This window comes from Equus quagga, chromosome 12 (genome assembly GCF_021613505.1).
Source record: "Equus quagga isolate Etosha38 chromosome 12, UCLA_HA_Equagga_1.0, whole genome shotgun sequence".
Lineage (NCBI taxonomy): Eukaryota > Metazoa > Chordata > Mammalia > Perissodactyla > Equidae > Equus > Equus quagga.
The window spans coordinates 20,893,291-20,908,797 of NC_060278.1; the positions used below are offsets into that span (position 1 = coordinate 20,893,291).

Below are 15,507 nucleotides of genomic sequence, written 5' to 3' on the forward strand. Positions count from 1 at the left end.
GACTTTAATTGGGGCAGCAAATTTTTGTTCTGAGAAATTCACGAGAGGGAAAAAATGTACTTGCTTTGGAAGTGACCAGAATCTAAGTTTTCAGCCCACAAGTTCACAGTTTACATTTTTTTAAATTGAAGGATTTGACAGTGGTGCTTTTAATTCTAAATGAGATTTTCACCGGAAATAGAAATTCCACCTCTAATCCTTCTTACCCCACTGATTTCTAGTTTGTGTTTAGCATCAGTTTCATTACCAGGTCTCAAATTCAAAACAATGAGATAGTCAGCTCTTAATCAATCCAACCAATGAAGATCAAAAGTGACAAGAAAATCTGACACCACAGCAAATATGAAAGTGAATACAAAAATATCAGGCTTTGTGACACACTAGGCTGAAATGGTGGAGGTTGGGAGGGGCAAGGAGAAGGTATGTCTTTCTACATATATAGGACTTTCAAATATAATGTGTATGTGTATGTATAAAACTAATGTTAAAAATTAGCACGCACTTCCTAAGCACACACCAGCTCAGAAGGAAAAATGACTCAAAAATAAGCTGCATGTCAAAAATACACAGAGTGAAGCTAGCCTGGGATTCAACATTTCCCATACATAAATCACCCCACATCATCTAGTTCTATAACCGAATTTAAGCTTCTTCCGGTATTTACCTTCATCTGATGTAATGAAGAGATGGCTGAGATTTCTCTTGTGGGTACTGGCATGACACCTACCAGTCCCGAGACACTCATCTTGCTATGCAATTCATGGCTCACCTTGGGCCCAGTATTTCCCCCTCCACAAGCACTATGCTGAAGAGATGTGTATTACCTCAAGGTCTCAAGCCCAGGGATAAATCTCCTATGATATCCTTTCAATTACTCTCACCTGGTATTTCCCCTCACCCTCTCCAAATCGCAATTCCCACATTCTAAACAACATGCATCTTCCATTTGTCCTTTAAAGCTCGGATGAGGGGAGTGGCTTCCCCCGAAAACACATGTGACCCCACTGTCGCAGCTCGTCTTCAATCCCCTTGATCCTACTAACACAAAATAACTTAAAAAAGAGATATAAACAGGTTGATGCCCCAGGGTCTATTCTAGGCTAAAAGGCATAACTCATCTTTTCTCCATGAGAAATTGAATGTCCTCGTGAATTCCTCACCTATTTATGTTGATGGAGGTGGTGTCTTAACCTCCTTCTACATTCACTCTGAGAGTGTGATTTCTCCACTCCCAGAGAACAGAATTGACACCATTCATAAAAATGTAATTCCAATGGAAAGTTCTTTCTCACCGAACACAGCACTACTGGGGTCGGGCCTGAGCAGTCAGACACTTAGAACAAAGACGGGAGATGCTTCCAAAACCCAGCCTCCGTGACTCGAGCACGAAAATCATTACCCCCCAATGAATGCTGTTGAGCTCACAGATTTACTTCCTCCACCCCAACCCCCAAGCAAATTTTATCAGCTCAGGTGGGTGCTCAGCATATTTGCCAAGTCTTCCAGAAAAATCAAGATTTTTCTCCAACATTCCAAAGACTTGTCCTGTCACTTTTTACAGGAAATATATCTAATAGAGCCTCAATAAATCAAATAGCACAGAATTATGGAAAGCACATTCAACCAGGCCAAGCCTGGTCACCAAAGTGCCTCGCTCAGATGTGCCAATCAGGAAATGCCTTCTGTTATTAGCTGAGCCGACCCCTCAAAATTCACATGCTGAAATCTAACTCCCACAACCTCAGAATATAACTTTATTTGGAGACAGGGTCTTTATAGAGTGAATCAAGTTAAAGTTAGGTCATTAGTGTGGGCCCTGATCCAATATGACTGGTATCCTTATAAAAAGGGGAAATTCGGACAAAGAGACACACATAGAGAGAAGATGATGTGAAGAGACACAGGGAGAAGAAGGCCACCATAAGCCAAGGAGAGAGGCCTGGACCAGAGTCCTCCCTCACAGCCCCCAGAAGGAACCAACCCTGCCCACACCTTGATTTTGGACTTCCAGTCTCCAAACTGTTGACACGATAATTGTCTCTTATCAAATCCACATCGTTTGTGGGACTTTGTTATGGCAGGCCTAGCAAACTAATACACCTTCTGTTCTAAAATGACCTTACTGGGGGCTGGCCCCGTGGCCGACTGATTAAGTTTGTATGCTCCGCTTTGGCGGCCTGGGGTTCGCTGGTTCAGATCCTGGGCATGGACCTACACACCGCCCATCTAGCCATGCTGTGGTGGCATCCCACATAGAGGAACTAGAATGACTTACAACTAAGATATACAACTATGTACTGGGGCTTTGGGAAGGAAAAAAAAAAGAATATTCTCTGTATCCAAACCGCCACTTACTAACGAGAACGTCAAGCAAAGTGGGATAATGAGCCCCCGCCGCCAGCAGTGAAGTCACACACTCTCCTTCCCTTCTTTGTCTTCCCAGAACTAGCTTTGAATCCACAGACTGGGGTGAAGGGGACAGGGAGTGAAGGCTCCCCTCTACTTAGCTGGTTTAGGAAAGCAAATCTCATCTATGCTGAGATGCAATAAGACAACAGTCATTTCCATGTGGCCCATGTGGTCACCGAGACCAGTAAGGCAGAGAGGTTCGGTGAAAGCAATGTGGGGTTGTCGACAGAGCACTGGACTGAGAGTCTAGCCCTGTTCAGTGAGCTCCTAGCTCTGGCTTTGCCACTAAGTAGCTAGGTGGTCGGAAATAAGTGCACCAGTGAATAAAGGAATAGGGAGGATCCAGAATATAGTAGCTCAGTTGTCCCTTATCCCTTATCTATGACCTAATAGCATATTTCTGGCAGTCGGTGAACTCCTGAAATTGTCTGCAAAATTGCAGGTGTGTACATAGGTGCGTTTTTCTTATGAGAGGATACACAGCTTGCATCAGATATTTTACACGATGTAAAAAGCCTACAAATTTGCACAAGGGGATCTTGGAAGGTTCCTTTTTGCCCTAACACTCTGCAAGGTGGGTAGGGTGTGGGTGCTTGCCACATCTTTGCCAGGGCCCCTGTGCACACCCCAAAGGTACCTGCCCCCCTCCAGACTTCAGCCTGGGTCCCTCAACCCTCGGAGAATCACTTCACTACTAGCCCTGCTGCCACTTGCTTCTAGGAGACATCCGCAAGATCTGTTTTGGCGACAGCCCAAGGGACAGACTTGCCTACAAAGATTTGCCTATATGGGTCAGGAAACATGTCACCATGCCCTCTTAAGTTACTAACAAGAACACACAAATGAAGTGTTCAAGGGTTTCACCCATTAATAAAACCACATTGCACCTGCCAAAGCTAGCCACCCATGAAACACCAAAGCGGGCTGCGGAAGCTGGAAATCTATGCTCAGCCAGAGACAGGCGGGAGCGGGGCTGCAAAATCAGCCCAGGAAGACGAATGATCTGTGGCCATCTGCAGGGACAGGCGCGGACGGGCCCTTGCCTCCCGTTCAGGGAGCCCCAAGCTCCATCTATGCCAGTCCACTCACTCATGCCAGGTGGGCAGGCTGGGAGCCCACGGACGACTGTAGGGGCAGAGGCAGCCAGCTCCCCAGATCAGGAAGGTCTTCCCTCTCACCATGCGGCCCTTGCATGAACGGTCACGGTTGTAAATGATGGCAGCTACATGTATGTTTTTGTTACTCCAGCTTTCTAGTGAGGGGAAGCCCTTGTGCTGGTGTTCTATGCTCTTGGCTTCAAACCTCCCACCTGGGAGAACAGCTCCAGAGCAGGGGAACACGGCCTGGGGCCTGCAGCCATGAAATCCACAGTGGATGCTCTCCAAAATGATCCTTCTCAAAGAGGACACGTTAAAAAAAAAGATCAACCCTGCAGTTAGAAATGGATTAAACGGAAGATGATGGAGAATCATCACTATAGGCCCTTTAATGATTTTTTTTAACAATTAACAGTGAGTGGATGTTCTCTCCATGCCAGGCTGTGTGAGAAGGGCAGTATATTCTCTCAGTGAATCCTCTCACAATACCTGACAGGTGATGAACCAAGCATGCCTCGCCCAGTTCTCAGAGCCAGTAAGTGGCCGAGAAGGGACTCAGAGTCCGACAGGCTCCCTCTGAAGTCAGAGTTCTTCTGCTGCTCAGCCTCTGACAGTGGACGCTGGGGATCTTTTATTCTGGTGGAATTCTTTTAGATGCAAGAAATTTCCCTTTAGACACAGAAAAAAATATACATCTTGTCTTTGCATCACTTTAGAAAGTAAATCTAAAGTGACCTTGCCCCAGGAGGCTGTGTGAATTTTATAATAAAAAACAACTAAGCAAAAATAAATAAACATGTTCCTGATAAGGAACTGGTTTCAGCAGGTGTCATTTCTGCCTTTAGTTTGTGACTACTCTGTCCAGCCTGAGGAGCTCGATTAACCACCATCAGTTACAGACCAGAGCAGTGCGGCCCAGACGTCCCCAGATATTTTCCACCAGAGCTTGAGATCCTTCTTCGGCCACCTGGCACAGTCTTAGTCCATTCGGGCTGCTGAAACAGAAAACCACAGACTGGGGGGCTTATAAACAACAGACATTTATTTCTCACAGTTCTGAAGGCTGGAAGTCCACGATCAAGGCTCCCATAGACTCGGTGTCTGGTGAGGGCCCGCTTCTTGGTTCATAGTGGGTCATCTTCTCGCTGTCCTCACATGATGGAAGGGACGAGTGAGCTCACGGAGGTCTCTTTTATAAGGGCACTAATCCCATTCATGAGGGCTGCACCCTCATGACCTCATCACCTCCCAAAGGTCCCACCTCCTCGTACCATCACACTGGGGGTAGGTTTCAACATATGAATTTTGGGGGGACACAAACATTCAGTTGAGAGCACGTGCGCACACACACACACTCATACCCTCCAGTGAGCTAGGGTTGCAAGCTAATGTGCGTGGGGCGGGACGGTTCTGTGAAAGGCACGGAAATGGGCCATGGAAATCTGTATTGAACTCAAGAAGCATTTATCAAATCCCCAGTGTCTGCATAGCATTCTTTTCCTTTTCATTATATAGTGAATGAGCCAGGCCTAACCTCCTCATGCCAGGAAAGTAACAACAGAGGGCGAGCAGGCCTGGCATTCTGATATATTTCTTTAACACGCATCCTGTTTTCCTCTCTCTGCCTTAAAACCTCTTTCCCCATCTATCACTTTCCCATCTTCCGATTACCTGGAGCAGGGCCCCAAATTCCCTTTCCACACCACAGGAACCGAACAGCCACGGCGGGTAGAAGAATCTAGCAAGTCAAAGTGTCACAGTGCCCCGCGAGCAGCTGGCTTGGCTGACAGCTCCAAGGGCAGTATTGCTGTTTCACAACGTTTATCACACTCTAATTAATTTCAAAACAATGTCTCTCGAGTCCTTTGCCTCCAAGCACCAGGCAGGGAGGGGACAACCCTGAAGTGGTTTCCAGGTCCAATTAAGGCTTAACAGCAGAGGCGAGGGCTGTGGCACATGGGGAGGGTGGCTCTCCCATGGGGGCCATCAAAGATTGCACCCAGAAACCCTCGGAGACACACCAGCACAGCGCTGGCCTGCTCCTTCCTAGGCCAAGTGTCACCAACACCTTTAGCACCCAGACTTGTGAGTGTGGCTGTCCCACACTATCTGGAGCAGGGGAAGATCGTGTCCAGAGACACGTTCCCCTGGTGCTGAAGGCTGGAATGCAGCTTCCGAGGTGTCTGGGCTGCTGGCGGCACCTGGCTCTCTGCCCAGCTGGCCTTCGCCTGTGAACAGCTGCTGATGCAGATGGTCAACCTCAGGCAAAAGTACGTGAGAGCGCGGGATCAAAGATCGGAAGTGGGAGCGGCGGACATGAACTAGAGGGGTGTAAAGAGCGTGAGCAGTTACGCACTGCGGTAACCTCCAAGACAGAAAACAGCAGGGCAGTACCCCAACGGTTCAGGCCATGTGGATGGTCTCTAACAGCAAATCTACTCTGCACCTGCTTCAGAGAGAGTGGCTGCTTACGCTGTGGTCCGAGAAGTCTTCATTCTGGGCTCAGGAGGAGACTAAGGATAAAGTCATTTTCTCCTAGTGTACTCAGCCAGGGCATAGGGAAGAATCGCCAGGTGCATTTACCCATCACCACCAAGGACACGATTCGGGCACCCACCTCTGTGATTTCAGGGAGCTTGGGAGGCCTCTGTGCTCAGAAGAAAAAATCTGCAACCTTTAAAGAGTTAACGTTGGAAACTTTACCTGGGACTTGCAACTAACTCTATGAAGCATGGCACTAAGTGGTTATCAGTCACTTCCACCTTAGAGTGAATGATGTCAGGAGAATTAGAGCATGTGGTGTCTGTGAAGGGAGGGCAGCTGGGGAAAGAGATTTCCTGAGGCTCTAGGAGAGGGTATTTCCCAGGCTTGTGCTCATCAATAGATGTCATCCTGGGGAGATCCGGAGATGCCCGGGTTGTTAACACAAGAATGAAGGAGCCATGAATCCATACGACTAGCTTATTATTTAATAAGGATATATTAATAGGCATTTTTACAGTGGGGGTAATGCACTTCCCCAAATTTACATTCTCCATTTTAGAGAACACTGACATTTCCTGAATCCGGCCAAGGGTCTGTGTAGAACACAGTGTTCTGTGGTCAGAACAGAGAGAAAAGTCTGTCCCGCTGACCCTTCAGAACTCTTTTGAGCCTGATACCCTCTTCCTGACGACAGGAGTCCCTTGAAGGGTGCATCAGAAATGATTCCAGTTACCTGGCGCCTTTCTTCTGGGATAGGAATCCTTACACCAGGGAGCTGAGGCTCGCTGAGGGCATCGAACAATTAGAAAAGGACTCCAGGACTGACTCAGGGGGACTCCAATAAAATCAAACTCAAATTAACAAAAAAGGCACAAATCGACCAAAGCTCTCCAAGCCACAGGGCAACTCCCAGGTCCACACTAGCTGTTGGAGAACAGTCTGTGAAATAAGTCACCAAATGAGCAACCTCATGAATTGATCAATAAGGTCGCTCGATGTTCTGCAGCCGAGGCTGATGAGAGAGGAACAGTTCATCTGAGGGAACCCATGTGTTCCCGAAAGGGTTAGTGCAAAGCAAAATTTTCCAAATCAAAGAGGGAACTCATTAATTAAAAGGACCTTGTGCGGAATCCCACTGGAATGTGAAAAATTAACTCCTAATTTCTCCTTTTGCATAGGTTTACATTTCTAAGCATGGAAATTTTCTAAAAGTGGGGCCCCATGACTATGACACGACCACTGCCTGCGACACGAAGTCTAAACGATGAGAGACCCCAAATTCTACTGCTCTGCTCACTCACTGCCCTCTCGTAAAATCCTGTAATCGAGAAGGAGCGTTTTGGGTGGACCACAAAGTGTGACTGGACTTGGCAGGTGACTGGATCAGTCAGGGTTATCCAGAGAAACAGAACCGATAGAACCAGAGAAACAGAAACAACAAATAAAGAGATTTATTACAAGGCACTGACTCATGATTATGGACGCTGACAGGTCCCAAGATCTGCAGGGTGAGTCAGCAAGTTCGAGTCCAATGAGAGCTGATAGTTCCAGCCCAAAGACCAGCACGCTCGAGAGCCAGGAAGAGTCGATGTTTCAACATGAATCCAAAGGCAGGAAAAAGCCAACGTCCCAGTTCAAAGGCAGAAGGCATTCCTCTTATTCAAGGATGGGTCAGCCTTTTTGTTCTATTCAGGCCTCCCACTGATTGGACGAGGCCCACTCACACTAGGGAGGTCAATCTGCTTTACTCAGTCTACCAATTCAAATGTGAATCTCACCCAAAAACACCCTCACAGACACACCCAGCATAATGTTTGACCAAATGTCTGGGCACCCCATGGCTCAGTCAAGTAGACACAAAAAATTAACTACCGCAGTGGTGATGGCTATTTTCTACAAGAGAGAATATGGGAGCAGGTGTCACAGACACACATGAAGTTGAGGATCCCAGAGGGAACTTGGCCAACACGGAGGGCCCAACCACAGGGTTGGCACGGGACCTCCAGGTGGGGAAAGTGCCTTAGCCTCAGGCCCTCTGCGCATTCTGGCAGCCAGAGTCCCAAATGGACACCAGAAGCAGCTGCCTGGGGTTGAACTTTGTTCTATTGTGAATAGTGCCACTACAAGGGGCAATTAATACTCATATTGCTATCAAGCATTAAACCCCAGCTAATATAATATTACATCTTGGCATTTCGAGCAATTTTCTTTGGAAAGTTCCAACCCTCCCTTATCCGGGACCTTGTTTGGACTTACGACTCCCTGAGGAAGTATTAACACACTCTGTTTGCTGATAAAGAAACTGAATTACAGAGAGTTTCGGGTGGTGTGGCAAAGGCTCCACGGTAAGAGTCCCCGCCTTCCCTCCCAGGATTCCACAGTGCTCACAGCCCCTGCCTTGCCTTCCTCCTGCTTCCACAGCTTCGTCTGACCAGCCTCTCATCCTCCACAGAGAGAGGGGCCAATGGCAGGCACACTGGGGGCCAGCCTCTCCAGTGAACCTGGTGGTTCACAGCCACAGGCCTTTCTGGACTTCACCGCACTGCTTGCCTCTACTTATTTCCCATGACAGACCGGGCTTTAAAATCAGTGCAGCTTCCTCCAGAAGCCCTCAGTCTCCCAGGAGCCACCACAAGCCCAGGTGTCCTCAGGCCCCATTGGTCTGTCAACTCTGGGGACAGCTGGAGGCAGCCATGAACCTCAACCCAGAACACCCCGCTCTTCCCTCACCTGACTCACTCACTCACCCCAATAATCTGCTTTAGCCACATTTCCTAAAAATACTCTTCACTTCTCTGTTACACTAATACATTGTATTTCAGGCCTCTTTGCATTCTTCCTTAGAAATGCCTGTACGGGTAGGGGTGAAAACATGCAGAATGTTACAGCACTTACTCGTCTCTGCTCTGCTGGGCTCAGCACACAAATCTGAAAAGGAAATCTTTCCACATGGGATGGGAATTGGATGTAAAACCTTTTCACACTGGATAGGAATTGGTGGCATAAAGGAAAACGGCTGGGGTCGGAGGAGAAAGAAAGAAACCAACAAGGACACAGATTTCAGCTGGGCACACAATGGAGGCCCATGCTTCGTTCTTCTCACACCTGCCCTCCGCAGGCACACAGCCAGCTGCACGGTCACGGTCACCGCATAAGCAGCTGCAGAATGGCCTCTCCATCCAAGCCACTCAACACATGTCAGAAACCTGGAGAACATCTAAAGAAAGCCACAAGCCAGGCTGAACTCCCTCAGCCATCACCTAGAAGCTGTTTTCCGCAGCGGAGGCCAAAGGAAGTCATTATTTCCACTGCACAGTGGTCCCCTCTTATGAGCTCATCCTCCCCCAAGCTAATGTCCCTGCTGGCTTCCCTCGGCCATCTTGGAAGAGCTTCCTGCCTTCCCCAGCATTTCTAAGAACTTTAGCTCTATCCTGTAATTCTGTAGAGGATAATGACAGCTCTCCATCGTTGCCTTCCTGGAGGGAAGGAGGTAAAATAAGTATTGCGTGCCTCCATCTTTCTGTTTCATCTCAAGATCTCCTTGACTGGCCTTCCTTTCTCCTAACACATATTTAATACATTTTCCTCTATCTGGAAGGGAAACACAGTGGGGAACACTGACTGGGTGCTGTTGGCTGCAGAGAATGCACTCAGGAGGGGAGAGGAGAGGGGACCGGAGCGGAGCAGGTGGCTGCCTTGGGGGGAAAGCCAGAGCTCAGAGCCCAGCTGGAGCAGTATTGATGTCTTTCCCATCACAAAGGTCATGGGTCACAGACACGTGGATGAGCAAAGAGGGAAGCCTCCAGAATGCCAACTCTGCTCTGCCTTTTTCAGGTCTAGAACCTTAGCTCAGTACATCATCCTGAACTTGGAGCCACTGCTCCATGAGTATGAAATCAGCTCCTTAAAAAAATGTAAATGGTTGAAAACAAAAGCATGAGACTGAATGATGGCCCCTCAACAAAGACAGACTGGAATCTCCCAAAGTCTGGAATTTGGGGCCTTCACCTGCTCCACACACACACACAGGGAGTGGCCGGGCAGAGATGGTCAATGGCCGGAAGGAGGAAACCAATCCAGCCAGACATCATAACGAAGGATCGTGAGAAAAAAGGAACAGGAAGCCAAGGCTGAGTATTTCTCTAACTGTATTATCTCTTTCGCACACTTAGCGAGCACCATGATCTGGCCAGAGAAATGATTAACAACAATCCTGAAATAGGAGAGCCTAACGTCTGAAAATTTCCTGAACGTCAGCAATAGGGATCTTATTTATCTAGGCTTTATTCCCCCCTTAGTAACAGAAAACATCGGCATACACAAGGAGACCTCCAGCACCATCACGGCATCCCATTGGCATGTTCAGATGACCAAAATTAGCCTTATCTCCTCGCAGAATATCTTCAGGTGCCGCCATTGAATTCGGTTCCGTACACATAACAAAGACAGTCACAACCAGTGGCCGTTGATCATGCCTGCGCCCCGGAGGCTGCTGAGAAGCAGTCATGGATGCATATGTGAGTAATATATCCGTGCATATGGAAAAAAATACTAACACCAAAGAAGTTTCCCAGACTTCTTCCCCTTTCATTTTCTCTGCTCTTCCTCTGAATAGCTTGTCTTGAACGCTGCAGTTGCCAAGACAGAAGAATTCACTGCTGGAGAAGAAAACAAAATTCTGTTATTCAAACTTTCTTTCCTTGAGCAGAAGGAGGGTAGTGAAAGTGGCTGGTGAGATTTCTTCAGCAGGAAGAAGGTTAGTTCTCCGTTTAGCTACCAGGTAGTACAAAGCATCGCCAGCAGAAGTGGGAATGCAGGTGAGGTGACCTCGAGGCCCCCGCAAGGAGTCCTAAACTTCCACCTAGCTCTGAACGTGACTTGCATGAAATGACTTATTCCTAGGGCCAGCCCCGCAGTGTAGTGGTTAAGTTCAGCATGCTCTGTTTCTGCAGCCTGGGTTCACAGGTTGGGATCCCAGGTGCGATCCTAGCCCACTCATCAGCCATGTTGTGGTGGCAACCCACATATAAAGTGGAGGAAGACTGGCACAGATGTTAGCTCAAGGCTAGTCTTCCTTAAGCAAAAAAAAAAAAAGAGGAGGATTGGCAAGAGATGTTAGCTCAGGGCTAATCTTCCTCAGCAAAAAAAAGAAAGAAAGAAAGAAATGACTTATTCCCTCCAAATGCCCCCTCTCCAGCTCTCACCTTGCTGCTGTGTGCATTCTGTAGACTACGGGGACAGGAGTGAGAGAAGCAAGAAGAGGCAGAAGGAGCAGGCTACACCAGTTCACTTCCCTCTTTTCAGAGATGCTAAGAGGATTAAAGAGGTAATTGTTGCTTCTGGAGCTCTTCAGCTATAAGATGCTCCATAAATACCAATAACCACCCCCACAAGGGAATACACATTTCATCACAGTGGAGGTAAACGCTGCAGCAGCCTGCGAGAAAGACACGATGCAACACAGCGGGATCTTCTGCCACCGGGCGTGGACCCAGAGTCACTATGAGAGACCAGAGCTGCCTGGACTGCTGGCATCTAATATGCCTACCCATTTCCATGTGACCATCCAATGTGCACTTATTAAGCACCGACTGTCTGCCTGAGGGGCAGTGGAGCGTAGTGGTTAAGGACATGGGCCCTGGATCTAGGCTGCCTGGTGGGAATCTCAGCTCTGCCAACTCACTAGCCATCTGATCCCCAGCAAATGACTTAAACTCTGTGCCCCTGTAACATGGGGACAATAACAGAGGTCATTACGAGGATTCTACAGGTTCCGTGTCCAGTGGTTGGCACAGTGTGTGATACAGAAGGCATTGCCATGAAACTATCGTATTTTACTTATTCCTGGAGTATTTTAAATTAGATTATTTTAGCCCTAAAATTGAGACAAAGGAGGAAGGATTTAGCAATTAGAAGTGGATTAAGGGGCCGGCCTGGTGGCGCAGTGGTTATGTTTGCACGTTCTGCTTTGGCGGCCTGGGGTTCATGGGTTCGGATCCCGGGTGCAGACATGGCACCGCTTGGCTAAGCCATGCTGTGGGAGGCGCCCCACGTATAAAGCAGGGGAAGATGGGCACAGGTATTAGCTCAGGGCCAGTCTTCCTCAGCAAAAAGAGGAGGATTGGCAGCAGTTAGCTCAGGGCTAATCTTCCTCAGAAAAAAAAAAAAAGTGGATTAAGCACTCATGCATGGATAATAGAGAAGTAGAAGGTGAGGCCCTTGAAGGTGGAGCTTACCGGAGCCCCAACCAAGAAGGGTGTTGTAGTGTTTTTATCTTTCGTCGCCAGGCAGTGGCATATATAAAGGGAGTGGGGAGAAGAGTATTTATCACAGACATTGTTTAGAATCGCTGGCACAGAGTGACAACAAAGCAGACCGACTTTTAGTCGATGTTATCACTGTTTGCAATTCTATGTAGGCAATGCCATCTCTTAGCTCCTGCCCCCAAATGCTCCCTTTGCCTCAGTCCATCCATGCATGCCAGGATCTCACTCAAAAGAGAAATCCCTGCTCACCTGAATCTCCGACTAGGAGGCCTGGAGTCCATCCCAGGCAACAAGCAGGCTTCCCTCCACTGCAGTTCCTGAGATGACTTACACAAAGCCACAAGCACGCCGGGGCGTGAACCCCCACCCTCTTGCGCAGCTGCGCGGCTAAGACCAGCGGTTGTCAAAGTGTGGTCCCTACAGCCCCAGCAGCACCTGGGACCCTGGTAGAAATGCAACTTCCCCAAACCCGTCACAGACCTACTTTGTCGGCAGTCCAGGGGTGGGGTCCGGTGGTCTGTGTTTTGGGTTTTTTTTAAATTATTTTATTGAGGTCACATTGGTTCATAACATTGTGTAAATTTCAGGTGGACATCATTCTATTTCCGCTTCTGTATAGAGCGCATAGTGTTTTCACAAGCCCTCCAGGGTATTCGGACAGATGTGCAAGTTTGGGAACCACCAGCTTTAAGACAGTTACTTAAATTTGTCAGTCACAGTTTCCTCCGGCAGCAAAGAGGGTTAATATCATAGGGCTACAATTTAAGAATTAAATGAGATAATATAGGCCCTAAGCGTGGTGGGCACTCAATACTCTGTGCCTATTAGGATCAGTGTCAGCGGAAAAGATTCATAGAACAGCAGAACTCAGAAACAGCTGGAGTAAGACTGGAATCCATGACAGCTCTGGTTTTCAGGGAAGTGGTGTAAGGACAGTCCCAGGAGAGAAGTTAAGGGAAACTGGTAGATATTACTGTCCAAGGTCCCCCAGGATCCTGGGGTCACTAATCCACATTACCTGTGACCCATCGAGACTCCCACAGACTCCGGCTCCTCAAGCATCTTAGCGGTTGGGCATCCCAGGAAATAAAAGCATACCCTTTTTTATTGTCAAAATAAAGGTAACAGGAGTTTTTAGAAGACGCCTCCAGAGAGAGGAGTGGCGATGTCTGAGTTCAAATACTGGCATTTAAAACGCAGAACGGAAGTCTTTAGACCACATTCTGAATGGCTTGAAGGGTATTTTTAGTAAGCCAGGCGATAAGAAGCATCATGTCCAGACTGACGGAGTGTCTGGAATTCAAGAGCTAGGGAGAGAACACGCTGGAAGAACCCCTTCTTGGATTATGTACCACCATCACCTGAAACCACTCTGGCAGAGGTCATGAGGGCCTCCTAACAGCCGAATGCTGTGGACACTTGTCAATCATCTTGTCCCCTCTGGCATCTTGACTGCTCCGCCTCCCTCAACATTCTCCTTCGACTCCCAACACACCTCCTGTCTTAATTCTCCTGTCCCCTGACCTCCCTTCACAGTCTCCTCCGGGGCCCCTCTCCCCCAGCCCAGGTGGCTGCCAAGTCTCATCCTGTCTCTTCCAGCCTGTCTGCTGAATCCCATCCTTCCTGCTCTGGAGTCTGCACTGTGCGTATGAAGATAGTGGAATGGTCCAGGTCAGATGCCATCTCTTAATCTGGGCCCTCTCGCTTGCTCTGTCACCTAAAATGGGTACAGGAGTAGACAAAGAAGAAGACGGTCTTCTCTCTTTGGCCTTCTCCTCTTCTCCTGCCTGATTTTCTCTCTGGCAGCTCATCCCCTTGGGCACAGGGGTGACTTTCATAGCTACCTCCAGCCTCAAGTCGATCCTGAGCACTAGACTTTTATATCCAACCACCTACTTACTCCCACCTGGATGTCCCACCAGCATCTCAAGATCAAGATATCTGGAAGGCTGGCCCGGTGGCACTGCGGTCACCTGTTCCACTTCGGCAGCCCAGGGTTTGCCGGTTCGGATCCCAGGTGTGGATCTACGCACTGCTTGTCAAGCCATGCTGTGGCATGCATGTCACATACAAAGTAGAGGAAGATGGGCATGGACGTTAACTCAGGGTCAGTCTTCCTCAGCAAAAAAGAAGAGGATTGGCTCAGGGCTAATCTTCCTCAAAAAAAAAAAAAAAGAAGATATTTCAAAGTGAACCCATTATCCCTCCCATAACATCCATTCCTCTCTCTGTATACTTCACTCCAATTCTATACCGACAGGACTTGGAGCAAGGGAAGCGATGAGCTAGGTTTGGTGGGAATGAAGAGTGGTAAGCCTATTGATAGGGGGTTTATAGAGCTAGACAAAGCAGGTGCTAGTAAGACATAAGTATGACTCATCCCAAATCCAAGTTCAAAGTAGGGTACAAAAATTTAGGCGGAAATACTTATAACATTTAACATCAAATTACCCTCCTAGTTTCATCTGCCACCTTTGAAACAAACCAAGAGCATATGAACCTTCACTACAGATTCCCAAAATATAAAACCCTGACACGATAAGAGAAATCTCCACAAAGAAAGATAACCATCTTCTCTGGATAAGAATCTAAATTCGAACTCATTAGACAGGATCTTTATTTCATTTTCCAGTTCCATTGAACAGTTGCGTTGTAATTATCCTACCCTGCAGATCATCTGCAGGCCCATGGAGCTTCTCCCCTGATTTGGGAGGGGCCCAAAATAGATGCACGCTCTGTGATCTCTTACCGCCCTCCCCATCTGCCAGTCATCTTAGCTAATGGCACCATCTAGTCACCCAAGAAATCTGGAAGTCACTCTAGCCTTTTCTCTCATCCCCATGCACCACCACGAAATACAAACTCAATAATTCCCGTAGTGTCTGCTTTCTAGACTGTGCTCAAACGAGCGTTGCTCTCCCGGTCCCTTCCCCTCTCACCCCCATCTCCACCGGCACTTCCACAGCGCAGGGCGCAGTCACCTCCTGCTTGGCACTCGCCAGTAAATGCTTCTTGTTTAATGTCCCCTATGCTTATTTCACAAAAATGGGGAGGAGAACCAGTTCCAAAACACACTCCTCCGGAAACTCACCCCTAATATTATATTAAATATGACTCATTCGACATGGTAGGAAAGGAAGGGCAGAGGAGGCAACTTCCATGCCCCTGAACACAACTACATAATAGTTCCCAAGTTCAGATCTAGGAGGGGTTAAAACCTCACAGAATACCCAAAAGAACTGAAAGGAGGG

General features: G+C 48.0%; 1 protein-coding gene across 6 annotated transcripts in view; it reads right to left on the bottom strand.

Moving 5' to 3' along the window:
• Nucleotides 1–15,507, bottom strand: part of CAMK1D (calcium/calmodulin dependent protein kinase ID) — a 405,571-nt gene that overhangs the window by 289,870 nt on the left and 100,194 nt on the right. The window contains exons 1-2 of one of the 6 annotated variants that reach the window (XM_046680011.1): nucleotides 15,196–15,242; nucleotides 10,547–10,648 (exon numbers count right to left, since the gene is read on the bottom strand). The exons of 1 other annotated variant lie outside the window; for it this stretch is intronic. In XM_046680011.1, the coding sequence (XP_046535967.1) occupies nucleotides 10,547–10,581 (35 nt within the window). In that variant the 5' untranslated portion in view covers nucleotides 10,582–10,648; nucleotides 15,196–15,242. 4 more of the 6 variants (XM_046680008.1, XM_046680009.1, XM_046680005.1 and 1 more) reach the window with 4 other exon arrangements.